Genomic DNA, 15766 nt, shown 5'->3' with positions numbered 1-15766 from the left:
CAAGTGAGACTGGAAGCCCACCAGAGCTTTATGAGCTGTCTGTAGGGAGAGCAGCCTCTCTCTCATGGATTGGGTTCTACTGGCCACAGGATCATCCAAGAGCTGCCGCTATTTTGATCAGATTTATAAAAAGATGGGGACAGGGCTGCATCCCTGGGCTATTGTAATGAGACTGAGGGGGACTGCAGTGGTTCCAGAGAGCCAGAATACCACTGACCACCTGCAGCCTTGTATTTATGACCAGCTGCAGCAGTCCTGGGAGTGGCTTCCATTGCCCAGGTTACAACAGTAAAAGTGTTTGGGCAGTAAAACAAACCAAGTGAACAACACTTGAGCAGAGCCCTTATCACAACCAAGGCTTCACATGTACTCTGCATCACATGTTGGGATGGGTATGGTACTGAAACCTCAAATAAGTACAACAAAATTCTATCCAATGGTAACTTTTAAGCATTAAAAAAATCCCTTTTATGATCAAAAGCACTCAAGGAAAGACCTGGTTTACTGGTGTCCTGAAGTAGATGCCATACAGAACTCCTGAATGAGGGCATTTATTGATCTGGTAATATAAAAACCTACCTGCCCTACATGAATTCATGTCAGCAAGATCAATGGAAATAGATAACAGACCTTTTCCACTATGCAAGACCCAAAACTCTACAGGCTAACTCTTCCTGGGACTTGGAGAGCCTTATCTGTTGGCAAACTGGTGAATTTTAACAGGAAGGAAAAGGAAGACTGCTGGGGACTCAGCCGTGATCCTGACCAAATACCAAGAAGTGCTGATGCACATGGGCAAGTCTTGCTCCATTGTGAGGACAAAATCACCCTAATGGAAGTTTCACTTTACATTTTACCTCTTAAGTCATGTTGATTTTTGATCATAAAATGACAAAGGAAGTGCTTTAATTTTCTCTTCCTGTTAGAGCTATTCTTCCAAAGAATGTATTTTAGTCCTTACTGGGTATTAGATTAGCAGATGCTAATGCACATCTTGTAGACATTCCAAAAAATGTCCAGGAATACCCTGTGCATTTAATTCCAAATATCCTTGTCCAGGACAGACACAAAAGCTGCTTCACAAGCAATGGAGATGCTTCAGCTGCTCAATGCAGAGAATTCCCAATGACAAGGGAGCAGGTGTCAGGAGGATGTCACCCACCTGGAGTGCAGCTCACCAGGAAAGGACCTGTGGCTCCAGGTGGACATCAAACTGAACATGAGCCTACAGTCCCTCTTTGCTGGGCTGAAGGATCACAGCACGAGGCAAAGCCTCACCAGCAGGTGGAGGGAGGTGATCCTTCCCCTCCATCCAGCAATGGTGAGGCACACCTGGAGTGCTGTGACCAGTGCTGGGCTCCCCAGTGCAAGAGACACTCCAGCAAAGGGCAGCTAAGATGACTGAGCAGAGGAACATCCTCCCCACGAGAAAGGCTGATAAAGCCAGGCCTGCTCAGCCTGGAGAAGGTTCAGGGGAACCTCACAACCTAAGGGGAAGCTGCACAGGGGATGGAGCCAGGTTTGCTCAGTGGTGCTGAGCAACACGAGCAGGACACACAGGAGGTTCCCTCTGAGCATGAGGAAACGCTTTTTGTGAGGAGGACTAACCACTGGCACAGGTTGCCCCAGGAGACTATGGAGACTCTATCCCCGGACAGATTCAAAAGCTATTTGGACAAAATCCTGGTCAAGTGGCCCCACTTGATCATGGCGGTTGGAAAAGGTGACCTCAGGGGTCCCTGCCAACACCCAGCACTCTGTGATGCAAACACTGAAGGTTTATCACATCTGCTCCCTGCAGGGGCAGCCAGCTCTTCATGCCAGCTGCAGCTACGCCAGTGAGAGAGACTGACAAATGTCACCACCACCACTTATTTACATGGCACACAGGACACTTCTACAGACCAGGGACTGACAACGGGGACAGATGTGCTGAGGAATGGCAGCACAGTCAAGGATCTCCATAAAAGCAGCGTGAGGTGCATCAACAGCAAAGAGATCAAACAACTGAGCAAGGCTGTGTCAGCAATTCACACCAGCCCAGCACTGTGCTACCAACACATCCATCCCAGCTCCTCTCTCCTGCCAGCAGAAGTTCCCCATGGGCTGATTTACCCAGCTTCCTTCCAGGTTCTGCAACTTGCAATGAATTTTTCATTGAATAATTTTATCAAGTATTGAACTTATTGGTTTAAACTTGGCTCAACTACACTTGCACTGTGTAGGAGTCACTCCTGAGATTCCAAGTCAGATAAGGCTTCTTTCCTCTTCCCCTCTTAAAGAGAAACACAATCAGAACAGGTACTTTGGAGAGCCACTAGTGTGGTCATGGACACTGCCCAAACATTCCCAGCTTTACAGGTACTGTTTCAAGCCAGAGGAGCTGTAAAGCTTGTAGCAGACAGGCAAGAAAAGAAGACCATTTTTTGTTTTTCTCAGACCTAAAAACCTCTTAAAACAGCAATGCTCAGGGCCAAAGTCTTGAGGGTGCCAGTGCAGCCCTGTGGGCTCAGCCCACAGCTCCTCTTTCCTCTCAAGGAGAGACTCAAGTGAAATGTTTGCAGAACCCCTGTCAACCAACTTTTTAAATTTTTTTCTTCCCCCATCTATCAAGTACAGCCTTGAGAGGAAACACATGAGCATGAGATCCTCTTCAATCAGATCTCTGATGGCTGATGAGGACAGCTCTGTGTGCACCAGCAGGACTCTGGGCTCTCCTGGGTGCAGTATGCACAAACCAGCTGGTCTCCTGGGGCCAGTGGGAACCCCACAAAGTTCAATGAGTGTAAGATCCTGCCCTTGGGACAGGGCACTCACTAGGACAATGATGATGGGATTTAGAGCAGCCCTGAGGAGAAGGGCTGGGAGATACTGGTGGATGAAAAACTGGACATGAGCTGGTAGCCCAAAGAGCCAACCATGGTGCACTGAAGCCCCTGATTCCATGCATACTTAAACACTGTCTTTTACTTTTTCTGCTTTGTTCTTGTTTCATTGACCAGGCAATTTAATCTCATCGAGTGGGTGAGAATGAGCTGAAGCAAAGCCCTGTACCTGGCAATCAGCTGTCACACATTCCAACACATGCACAGACATACAGTGACAGAAATGTCCCTTCTGACGGAAGAACAGGCAGCGAATGATGAAGGTTCAGGTGCTGCCTGCTGAGGGACAAGCAGGACCCAGAGAAGACTCTCTCTGTCACAAAACGTGGAACAAGCAAGAGAAAATAAAACTACAGAAATCTGTGTGTAGTATTTCCTGCCTTTCCAAATCAAACTGCTGCTATTCACAGAGGCTGCCACAGGAACTTGTGTTCACAGCACTTCCCTGACTGCAAGCTGGGACACTTGTCTGGCTACAAAGAAAGACCTTGCATAATTTTATCCAATTTCTGGTTCAGTATTCACAAACTGTCAGGATCCCAGAGCTTAGCTCTGCCTCCCCACATCAAACACTCCCTGTTGTGGAAGGCTGCCTGCCTTCCCTGTGTGCCAGCTGCCCTGCTGCTTCTCCTGGAGCTGCCTGGATCCTGCCAGGAACCCTCTGACTGCACAAGCTGCCTATTCAGCCTCTTGAACTCCTGTAAAGAGGCTCACATGGAGTCTTTCACCTTTTAGGAGGAGGCAAAGAAGATTTCTCATTAGCTGCTCCATCCATACCTGAATCCCAGCTCACAGTAGGTAATCCCAAAAGGAAGATTTCCTTACTTTTCACCTTTCCAAATGCTGGAACAAAGAGCTTTGTTTTATATCGTTTGCTGCAGATTTCCTGAAAGAGTTTTGGTCTTTAGCAACGTCCCATGAGTTCTTACACCTCAGGGGATGGTGCAGCAGCGACCTGGATCTTTCACAGTTATTTGAGATCAGATTTGATAAGCAGACAGGGGGTCAGAGAGATGCAAACATCCTGATGAAATTCCTTTCTTCCCTTTCTGTGCTTCTCTGGTGTCATACTTTGCTATCTTTAAAAGATTAAGATTCTACTTAATATTGGAACAAGTAATTAATGGGACAGGACAGAAAACATTATAGAAGCCTCCCAGCTCACAGTGTGTACCCTTGAGGAAGGTGACTTGGAGCATCCCTAGACCAAAGAGAGGGGAAGGCTGCTTTATCTCTGAAGCAAACACCACTTATGCTGAAGGGAAAAAGGGGAATTTCACTCCAACCAGAGCAATGCCAATGAAACCCTTCCCAGACAGAGCAGGCAAGGAGCCCTGGGAGCCCTGCTTGGCTGCAAGATGATGAGATTTTGGACATGACAAAGAATGCAGCCAAGTTGACATCTGGGTGCTGATTAAAGTAAGTTTTTATATTGTTTATGTATTTACATTTACACCCTGGGACGTGCCCAGAGCTGAAAGGAGGTGAGAGGCTTGCACAGCTCTGAGCATCTTGCTCATCACCATCAGGTAAGACACTGTTTTGCCTTTCCTCACACCAGCTGACAGCCTTGTCACCTTTATCTCAGCAAAGCTGGAAATTTCCAGCCAAGCTGAGGCTCCACACACCATAGGAGCTTGTACTGTGTGAACATGGACAATGCCTGCTGGCCCAAAATGGCTCTGTGCTCAAAAAGATCAGAAAAAGCAGAGCATGGGAAAAGGGAGGATTATTGTGCTTATTTTTTAGAGAATGAGATTTAAAGCCAGAGAGGCAGACTCTCTAGAAGCAGGAATTAAATATTCAGACACAGTTTTGGGTTTTACCTACAACACAGACCTCTCTCTAAATGTTTTCCAGTAAAACCCCACAAGACTCTGCACAGGCTTCTATGCCTGATAATCCCCAAAGACCACCTGCAGCCCTTAGGTCTCTATTTTCCTCCTTCCCTTGAGGAGAGGTACTGGATTTGTGCTGAAGTAATGGAAAACAGGCAAGGGCTCCATGTCTATCCCCCTACACTGTGGCAGTTTCAACAACAGAGCCATTACAGGAGCAGGGATAATCCAAGCCCGCAGAGGAGATACAGGAGGAAGGAGAAGCAGCAGTCAGATTTCAACATTCATCTTCTCCAAAACTCCTGTTGCAAAGGGACCAAATGCTTGCTCAGAAGTGCCCAGACACCTGGGTCTCCTGGCTAAACACCCCTGAGTAAAAGTGGAGAACCAAGAAACCCAACTTAAATCAATTTTCTCCTCCTTAGCATGAGTTTGAAATTACAGAGGGGAAAAACCAAGGTAAAAGCCAAACTGGGCTACAAGTGAAGCCAGTTTGGGGTGCCCACCTCTCTGAAGAGCGCGCCATAAAACTGAACAATATACGGGCAGTCACTGCTTCTCATCACTACATCAAGGTCCATCAGAAGCTGCTTCTGCTCCTTCTCATCCACTGTCGACCGAATTCTCTGAAAGAGGAAGAGTGGCAGAGACTTCATCACTTCCGTGCCATTACTGCATCCTCAGCCCTGCTGGTGGAGACAAGTGACCAGGACCCCAAACCCAAGCATGCTCAAAAACACTCTGGAGAATCAAGCAGTGCCCTCAAGTAAGAAATGTAACTGAACACTTCTAAAGCTGTTTAATCAGAGTATAAAGCCCTCAGCCCTCACATAAGCATCAACACTTTCAGACGAAATGTCAGGAAGAAATTAAAGAGCTGGAATTTCATTGAAAACTACAGCAAAACACCACATCCAGGTTTTCATTTCAAAACAAATTCCCACACAGTTCTTAGCCATGTTGGAAGGGGCTTGAAGACTGGTTTGAAATTTAACCAAGGAACATAATGTTTAAAATTTCTAAGAAGCCAAAAAAGCTCCTTCCACAGCCTCCACCATGGCTGGGGAGAAGGGACTGCCACGTAACCCAGGGAACATATTTCTCTGGTAATGTTGATGATGGGCAGCAGTCCTGTGAGCTCTTCTCATAAAACTAACAATCCTTTACCTAGAACTGGCTGAGGGAACATCAACACTGTAGAAAAGATAGTTTATATAGACACATACCCCATGTGTATGTACAGATATATATGTATACACACACTATACTTTATATATACACTATATATTATCAAAAGTTTCGTTTGGGCTTGAAAGAACAATGCCCATTTGAAAACACAGAACTGTCCATTTTCAAACATGAAACTGGTTAAATGAAGGATGGAAATGACCATACAGTTCTTCATGTGATTTTACAGATATATTTAACATCTTGCACTAATTAATACATTCTCTGAATCACAAGTGAGGAAATCGTGATCCTGAAGCTGTGACTCATGTTGAAAAACCATGAAAAAAACCCAAGAAAAAAAATATCTGGCAAGAAGTCCAAAGCAGCAGAGGTAGCCAGGACCATCCTCAGGGACAAAAACTACATGGCTACCCAAGAAAGAAAAATTATTTAAGCATGTGGAAAAAAATCTGCAAGATATAGCATCCATTTCACCAGTTCTATGGTCCCGTGGGCAACTGCTGGTGGCATCAGGACCACACACATCAGCCAGCCCAGGCCAGGTGAATGAAGGTACTTTCAAGGCTGGCCATTCATATGGCACCACATGTGAAACAGTGCACCCTTATGTACTTTAGGACTTATTTTGTGATGACCCATACAAAACAAAGACAGTATCAACACTGTGATTTTCCTTACCTGTAATGTATCCTGGTATTTTGGTATTTAACCACTTGTTCTTAATGTTCTAGCACCTCTAGTTTGGTCTAGACCAGTAAATAATACATTTATATTGCCTTTTTCCCACCCTGTGAATTCTAGAGTTCTTGGGGACCTGTCAGGAGACTTGTCCAGCACCCACAGTCCATAACATCCATGATGTGCTGAGCACGTGGGGTTCTGTGCCACCAACAGAGCAAGAAGCAGCACAACGGGCCAGGAATGGAACTAAAGCACTTCACCTCCAGGTCACTGGTTCAGGTCTGTGTCACACAAGCTCAGCCAGCCACTGGCTGTTCCCTGCTCTTGTGCCCTCACTGTACAAAGCTCTGCAATCCCCCAAGAGGCTGAAGGCCAACCAGAGTGAATGCCTCTCTCCAAGTGACACACCAGCAGCACTGTGTGAAATGGAAATGCCACAATGCCACTGCTCTGACCCTCACAGAAGGTGATGGATGCCAAAGCCACCCCGGTGAGACCTACAACCAATAGCTCAGCCTCTCACTGAGACATAACCCACACTGAAAAGGTTCACCTCTGGTGAGGAACCAGAAGGAGCTTTTCTCCGTATTGTAACTTGTGTTCTCCTTCTGTGCCCACTCCATGTGTGCCTCCAAACAGTCTCTTTCCCGGTCATCTGAGAGTTGTCCCACCCTGCTCTGCATTCCCCTTGCACCTGCACAATCCTGTCACAGCCAACCCCACAGCATCCTCCTCAAAGTCAACCTCTTCTCCTGAAAGCATTTCCTCCCACCTCTGACATTCCTCCTCTGCTGCTCCTTCTCCAGCACTGGAAACCATGTGAAATACACACTGTGTGGTGGAGGTGATTTTAATGGCACTCCAGAACACCAAACCCAAACACTCCTCCTCTCAAACACGAGCTCCCCATCAAGAAAGGGCTGGCAGAGCACCCAGAGCACAGACAGTGGGTCAGCTACAGGGCAGAGGACAGCTTGAGAAGCCAACGTGGACACTACAACAAATACTGCTGCAGGGAGTGAAAGGAATGCTGTGACACAAGACTGGGAGGTGTCACACAGCAGTGCTGGAGACTGGCAAAGCCAAGAGAAAGGGAGAACTCTGAGGAGCAGCATGCAGTGCAGCACACAGACAGGGTCAGCCCAGGCTGGACAAGGTGGCTCTGCTCAGCTGCAGCGTGCCAGGGAGCCTGCTGCAGCCCAGTACTCCCAGTTCAGCAGCAGAACAAGAAGAGAGGAAAGTCAACAGCAGTCAGTACCCAAACAGCACCTGAGCCATGATACAGCCTGCTTCCTAATCCCAAGGCGTGGTGCAAAGCACTGCAGCAGCTCCCACAGACACACTCCCCAAGAACATGGGACATGGCAGGGGAGGAAGACACAAGGTGAGGCAGCTGCCTGAAGGCAGCATTTCAGACAGGGATGGACAGGGGCTGACTTCACTTCAGGCCTTACAGATCTCAGCCCAGTCACCTTCCTGGCAGCCACTGACAAGTCACTGCTAAGTGACCCCACAGCCAAACAAGCCACAGATAGAAAAAGGGGCATTTGTAGTAGAAGCTTATGGAGTCTCCTTTTTAACAATTCCTTGTTGGTGTCCAATTTAAACTGTATCAAATCCTCTTAGGAGAAATTCTCCGGCCCTTTTTATTCAAACACAGGTTAGGACAAAGCCTTCCAACACCACGAGGAAGACCTGTGAAGCCATGCTCTGAGTAGCATCAACAGCAAAAGCACAGTCTGTGCTGTGGATTGTGCCACCCTGAAACCTAAAACCAGGCAGATTCCAGAAACTTGACCCAAAACAGAAGAGACATCATCCAGCCCAATATGCACACAGAAAGGTTCAGGTGCAGCATGAAGTGACTGGTTGAAAAAAAAAGAAAAAAACAAAAAGCTGTAAACACTAAACTGAAACTCAACTCCTTGAGCTGTGAGACAATCCAGAACTGTCCTGAGCACGGGGCTCACCTGTGCCCTCAGCAGAAAGCTCAGCACAGCAGTGCCTGGCAGTGCCCTGGGAGAAGTGGTCCTTCCATGGGATGGCAGGGATTTGGGACAACAAACCAGTAGCAAAAAGAGGGCTTGCCCAGTTGCTGCTGAGGATGGGAATATCTATCTCCCCATCTGAAATACATTTAATGCTGACTGAAGTAGATCACAAGTGGTTTCCCACCTCCTGTGATGAGGCTCTAACTCTCTCTCACCATTCCTTTCCAGCTCCTACTCATCCACTCCCTCCCCAGCTGCCCTACCAGCAGGACTGGGAACACTGGTTTCCCCAGCTCTCAGCCAGCAGATCTAAACAAATGACTGAAACAGAAAATTCTGAAGGAGTCACTCAATTGTGTGAAGAATTACAATGAGGGTTTGGCAATAAAACCCCAAGACTTCTCTTTGAAAGTCATATGGACATGGAAAGGACAGAGAAATTTGCCCCTGGATGGAGCTAAATATACTAATGTATCATTCTGATGGGACTTTATGGGCTATCAGGCATCCAGGAAAGGATGGAGGGACCATGGAGGTATAAATAAATGTTTCATTTCTGCTCTCAGGGCATTTGATACTTAGCAATCTCCTTCAGCTGTGAGACTGCCATAGAGAAACTGGAGAAAGTCAGACAGGAACTTCTGGTTTGAAGCTGTGGATGAGAGAACAAGCCCTGACTACCAAAATGATGTAGAAGAGACGCTGTGCTCAGAAGAAGAAACAGCTCCATGGCCTACTGGCTTCCCCAGGAAGAACAGGGATCTTTCATGGGCCCACAGGTTTGACACTTCCAGTTACCCAGCTGATCTTGAAATGCTTCTGATTTCCTTAGGAAAAGTTTAGAGAACAAGCAGAGCATATAAAAAATATTGTTAAACTAAAGAGAAAGCACTGACTGTAGAGGACACTGACTGTAACTGGAGGATGGACTAGGCAATGCTGCAGCGGGCTGTAGCCAGGCTGAATCTTCAGAGAATATCGGAAGACACAGAAAATTCTGGCCTACAGATGAAAATCACTTTCTTCTGAGGTGGGGAAAAATTGGACACTGTGGACAAAACCACCCTCTTCCCCAGCTGGGTTACTCTCCCAGCTGTAACTATTCCTGACAGAAAAATAATACAATTAAAAAGCAGTGCAAGATGCTTCCATAGGGCTGTGATAAGCCTGAAGGCCAAGCAAAGCACAAACCACTCCACTCATCTCTTGGTGATGTATTTTTCAGCCAGCTGAACTGGTTGAAACAAAACTGGGAGAAGGTGCTGCTGGTGAACCCCAGATGTCTGAGGTGTTCCCTGCTGCAGGGCAGAAGAGGTGAGCAGCAGGTGAAGATCTCTTGCCTGAGCCTGAGGCTCAGACATAACTGCCAGGAACACCAGATGCTCAGGACACCACTGCTGTGTTTAGGCTCCTGACCTGCACAGGAGCCACCCAACACATCAAAGGTTGACTGTTTTAAATATGTTCTGATTTCTTTTATGAACTCTTCAAACAAGCAGCTTTCCCAGCCTCCAGAGGCACTGTGAAGTACCCTGGCTAGTAGAACCCACACCATGTACAGCATTTCAGTGCAAAGCAGAGCATCTGCTCTAACTGGAAGGATACTCCCCAGCTTTCATTCCAGTTTGGGCTATTACTTTTTTATTCATATTCCAGGGATCTTTAAAATCTTCCTTTTTGTGTGAACTATCACCAGGGCCAGAAGGAAACCTCAGGCCAGAAACTACAACCCCCAGCAGCTGGGCGAGTTTCCCAAGAAAACATTTCCAAATAAATGGGGCTTCTCCATGTGCCTCTAATTTGTGGTACCCCGACAGAACAAGAGGCACGGTCCCTGGAGCAGCTGGGACAACACCATGTGGTGATGCTGGAGGCAAATCAAAAAGGGCTGGAGAATTGCACATGCTGTGGAGCCTCTCAGACAAAACCAGGACAGCCTTGGAGCAGATCCTGAGGAGGAACCAGGGCTCTGTGCACAGTGGGAAGCCCAGGACAATGGTCACAAGTCACTTATGGACTGCCACAGGCTGGGAAAAACCAGATTAACACAAAAACAAGAAACCAGAAGCAAAATCAAAGGATAGTGGGTAGAATTGGAAGCCTGACCAGGCAAGATCACAAAGAGCTGGTGCAGGAGACACACACCAGCAAGGAAAAGAGATTTCTCCCAGGAAAATGAGGAGCCAGGAGGAGAAACCTGACAAGGTGAGGATCCAGCATACAAACTGGCCTTGCATTTATTGGTCTGCATAGCCAGATCTGGCACTGGATAAAACGGGGCTGTTCTCTTTCCCACCTGGAAAAGTCTTGACTTCATATGCCAAAAAATCCTCAAGAAAATAAAAAGGGAATTTTCAGTGACAGGAAGACTGTGAAGGCAGTTGACCCAGAGTAAAAAAGTGCGTCTCCAGGAAGATCTGAAAGGAAGTGCCCTAAAGAATGAAAGGATTGGTTTCTATTTGGAAATAAAAATTTGGATGATTAGGAGAACATAATGCAACATTTTCTAGGGGCAAAAATGAGAAAGGTTTGAACATAAATCCTTTTGAGTGGGATCCCTCTTTCCTTCATCCTCTCCTCCTCCTCCTGATAGCTCTAGGAAGCTCTCTCTGGCAGAAGGCATTAAAGGGTGCACAAACAATTGAGGTGTCAGCAACAAGAGGACCAGGTCCCTGCTCCTGCAGCCCACTCCAGCCTCCAGCCTGTTCCCAAAGAGGTACAGAATGTCTTTTTGTAATTAAAACAAGTATTCACAGAGAATGACCAAGGCTAAAGGAGAGGGAGGAGCAGGACAGGGCACAAGAGCTCATCATCCCAGCCGTGTTCCAGCTGCTGAAGCTTTGCTGCAGTAGTTTTAGCCAGTGACACAACGAGGCTCATTTCAGGCTCATTTTCCTTCTCTTCTACTGACTCTGGAGCACAGATGAAAAGCCTGACTCACCCAGGGCCTGGCAGCCCTGCCCATGCCAGGAGACTCATTAAAGGTACCAGGATTGCATCTGCCAGGACAGAAATTAAACCATCAGCATGGGCTGATAGTCCAAAATGAGTTACAGGGAAAAATGAAAGAAAACTGTCTCCACCTGCAGATCTCAAGTTATTTTGGTGATATTTTCAGCCGTCGGGAATTGTTTTCCTTCAGTGGTAAGAAAAACTGGATGTGCAGCAAAAATAGGCTGTGCTGGGGGAGACCTGAGGGCACAGGAGCCCGTGTGCCCTGTGACACTGAACTTTCCCAAGCAGGGAAAAGCTTGGGAAGCTCCAAGGAACTGTTCTTCCTTGGGCAAAGGCAGGACAGGCTACAAAAAGCAAGAGAAAGGAGCTGGGAATAGGGTTTGAAGATATGCTCTGGCAGCCACACCCTTTGAGGGGAGCAGGATGAGTGACCAGAGGTGCCCAGCTGGCCTGGCACAGCAGGAGCTGCCTTCAGCCAGAGGAAGACTCCAGCAGGGGGAAATGTTTCAAGCTGCAGACTTGCAGAACAAGGAGGATTTGAATCTCCCTGCGGCAAGCAGGACACAGCCCTTCCAGAAGTGGGGTAGGGATTTCCTGACTGCACTGGGAATTTGTAGCAACAGTAGTGGAAATCTGGGGAGTGCTGGAGAAGGATGGAGGAGCAGCTGGGACAGGCCCCTGTACCAATTTTCTCTGCATCCAGTGAGCAGCACAGAACTTTTGGCTTGCAGCTGCCATCAAGCTGTTTCCTTGTGCTGAATCCCTCCAGGGATGCTTGGCCTGCTGCACTGGTGCTGCTCTTGGGGAAGCACAGGAACAACAGCAGCTCAACCAAACAACCAGACACTGGCTGCACCATCCAGCTGTGAGGGATCCTGTCACCTGTCCCCAGCACGGTGCCACACCTCAGAACTGCAGGTGCCACAGAGATCATAGCCAAGACCTCACTAAACTGACACATTTTCACAAAGCACAATTTCCCTTCTCTTACGGAAGAGCTTCATGCTGAAGGAGAACACATGGCTGAAGGCAACAGTTCCACAGTGAAGAGACCACAAAGCTTGAGAGAAAGAGAGGAGAAGAACAGTGCCCAACATGGACAGATTAAGACACAGAAGGAGCAGAAGATTAAAGCACAGCCATGGCTGCCCCAAAAGCATCAGGGGGCTGAGAAAGGGAAATATGAGGAGTGTGGGATGAACTAGTCACTAGGCCAAGCTTAGCCCCATCCTGAAACCTCATCTCAAAGAACCATCCAGTCTGGGGAACTGCTGCTGCCTTGGAGGCCTCACTGACTGTTCCACCCACAGGTCTTCCTTTGCTCAATTTTGTGTTTTCTCCCCGCTGGGACAAACAGAACAGTCGCTTACCACTACTGTTTTAGAAATGATGCTGTTGCCCAAACCCTCCAACCTTTCTTCCCCAGCCATGTCCACTCAAAAGAATAGGGTCAGAGAAAAGAAGGTGGCACCAGCCCAGCCCACAACTTTTAACATTTCACAGTTTAGTCACTGTAAACAAAGCAGATTTACTTGTTTAAAAGTGAGCCCCCAAGCCCAGAACACATCTCATCCCTTGGGAAAGCCAGCTCAACATGCTGCACTGTGCCATCTCCAGCCATGTGCTTCAAGGACACAGAACTGGTGCCTTCTGCCTCCCACACGGCTGTACCTGCACCACGGGCCCTCGACAGTGACAAGGCTCACCTAGGGTGCTGAAAAGCCCTTGTGCAAACAGTGTGGGGCAAGAGAAGCCCTGTGCCAGCAGACACATCCTCTCCATGACACGAGGCAATCCAACAAAGTCCTTCTCCACACGGCTGTAGCCACTGCAGAGCTCCTGGAAACAGCCACTCAGCCCTGGGGGTGTGCTCCCTTTATACCCTCAGCAAAACTACAGCAAAACCCAGGTCACACACCCTGAGGCTGAGAAGATGCAGCTGTCCAGGAATCATTTCACTACACCAACGTTTTTCAACCTGTCACCTGCAAACTACACCCGTGAGTTCTGCCAAAGGCAACTGAAAGAAAACAGCCTTTAGCTACAGGCAACCTCCAGCTCCACTGGAGAGACTTGCAGGGATTCAAACCCAGCTTGAAGCAGCACTGCGTGGTGATCAAAAACACTCAAGAGACCTAACGAGTGATCCCAGCACTGTGAGGAAGTCCGTATTTACTGGAGCAGATCAAAGGGTGAGGGTTACTCCAGTAACCTGACACACTAGAGACAGGTAGGAATTAATTCAGAGCAGCTGGGGCTGAGATATGTCTGCTTGGCATGTGAGACCAGCAGGGGCAAATGTCTCCAGATTCCAGGGAATATTCTGAAGAAGACAGAGAATTGGAAAAGACAGCAACAGAGACTCCTATGCAGCTCACTTCTGCTTTCTCCTGGGAGCCATAAGAGCACTTACAGTTGGTATCATTGACAGAGTTAAAGATAGATGCCATTAGCAACCTGCAGTGAGCAAAGGACAGGACCAGAGAGACAGAGAACAGCTGCTGCCCACCTCCATGGACAAGCAGCTCCTCAAAGATGCCCAGTGAGCAGCACTGCTGTGGCAAGACAGGAAATTTTTGCCCAGCTGGGAGAGGAGGCTGTTCCTGGTTCTAAGGGGAGTTTTGGGGTAGCATAAAGTAGAAAATGGACAGTCAAGAAACCTGCCACACTTTCCACCTCCAGGACAATCTGACATGGTGAGCACAAAGCAGACACTCCATCATACATCAGCAAGAGCACAACATTCCCTAGAGGACATCCACTCCGTTCCAGCTCCTCCTGGCGAGGCCACACCACGGCACATGCTGACATAAACAGCTAATTTTAAGCCATTACCTTATTTCACAAAAGACACCAAGAAGCTATGAGATGTCAAGCTGTGCCTACCACCAGCCTAGGCTGTACCTGAACCAGTGACCCAGAGGTGAAAGGCTCGTGCCCCATCATCAGTCTCCAGAGACGTGTGATCCCCTCAGAACAGCAGGCTCCTGATGGACATTTTGAAAAGGGCACAGCAATTATGAGAACTTTCACAAATCACCTGAAAACATGCCCATTATACACTGTATTTTCAGCAAACAGCAGCCTTTACACCAGAAATAAATAGAACAGAGCAGTAGATGGGTGCTAGATGGAAGAACCTTAATTCTCCATCACACTGCATCCCAACGGACTGAAGTACAAATGTAAGGATGGGCATCACCTACTTTAACTGCCATAATTTGCCCACTTGGTTTGTGGACCATTTTGTTGACAGAACCATAAGCGCCTCGTCCAATTTCTCCAAGGTCTTTCAAGTCCTCTGCTGTAAAATCCCAATGTTGCTCAGGGGAAATCTTCAATTTTCCTGATGATTCAATGCTGTGTGTTCTCAGTCTCTCTCTGTCAAAAATATTGGGAAGCAATTTTTCCACATTTTAAATAGTCTTTAAATGTCTCTTTTCAGCACTTGATTAAACATTAGAAGAGAGGGGTTCACAAAGCTACAGCAACAATCTGACTCCACGAAGGATTTTGGTTGGGGTGGGGGTGGAGGGGTGAGGGAAAATGTTAAATCAAAAATGACATACACTTGCCCACAGCTTCAATTAAGGATAAGTTTCTCCAGCTGCAGCATAAAATTCAATATGTCTCACAGAGTCACTCAAAGCACTCATTTACACAGTTCTTTCTACTTTGCACAAAATTCACCAGGGTGTGAGCAGGATCTGGTAACATGCAGCACCAAGAGCCTGAAGAGCACTCCCAGCCCCATCTCCCCAAAGCTCCTGCTGTTTTACACCACCACTTCCCAGCACCTGCCTCTCTTCCAGCTGGGATTCTATTGGCAAAGCTCTTCTGGATGAACCAGTGAGACTTTAGGAAAAGTTTGCCCTTATTGGAAAACTCCAATTAAAAAAAAGAAAATTAACCCAAAACTCCGAAATCCAATACATTTAGATAATAATTTAATTTATCCAAAACTAAATAAAGAGCCAATGATTTATAAAAACCAAAACAAGTTCTTTGTGACATACGAAAACAAAATCTGCCTGTTCAAGTGTGTCTTCACCAAGCACCTAAATTAACTTTCTCAAGCAAACCCTGTCCCTACTGAAGCCACCAGGATTTGCCCAGATAAGGAGCAGATGAATGTCCAAAATTTGTCAACATAGGAGTTCAAAGGTGCCCCCCAATGGCTCATTCACATGCAGCAATGCTACCATTGAATTAGCAGGAAATGCAC

At 47.3% G+C, this 15766-nt stretch overlaps 1 protein-coding gene across 2 annotated transcripts in view; it reads right to left on the bottom strand.

The window, feature by feature from the left end:
- The window catches only part of MAP2K4 (mitogen-activated protein kinase kinase 4), a 63507-nt gene that overhangs the window by 12119 nt on the left and 35622 nt on the right, over positions 1–15766 (bottom strand). For both annotated transcript variants that reach the window (XM_038157056.1, XM_038157057.1), the window contains 2 exons: positions 14748–14922; positions 5230–5349 (listed from right to left, as the gene is read on the bottom strand). In XM_038157056.1, the coding sequence (XP_038012984.1) occupies positions 5230–5349; positions 14748–14922 (295 nt within the window). The remainder of the gene's footprint in view (positions 1–5229; positions 5350–14747; positions 14923–15766) is intronic.

The sequence above is a fragment of the Motacilla alba genome, chromosome 18 (genome assembly GCF_015832195.1).
Source record: "Motacilla alba alba isolate MOTALB_02 chromosome 18, Motacilla_alba_V1.0_pri, whole genome shotgun sequence".
Classification (NCBI taxonomy): domain Eukaryota; kingdom Metazoa; phylum Chordata; class Aves; order Passeriformes; family Motacillidae; genus Motacilla; species Motacilla alba.
The sequence above is the reverse complement of the archived record's forward strand: the minus strand, read 5'-3'. Positions and strand labels throughout refer to the sequence as shown.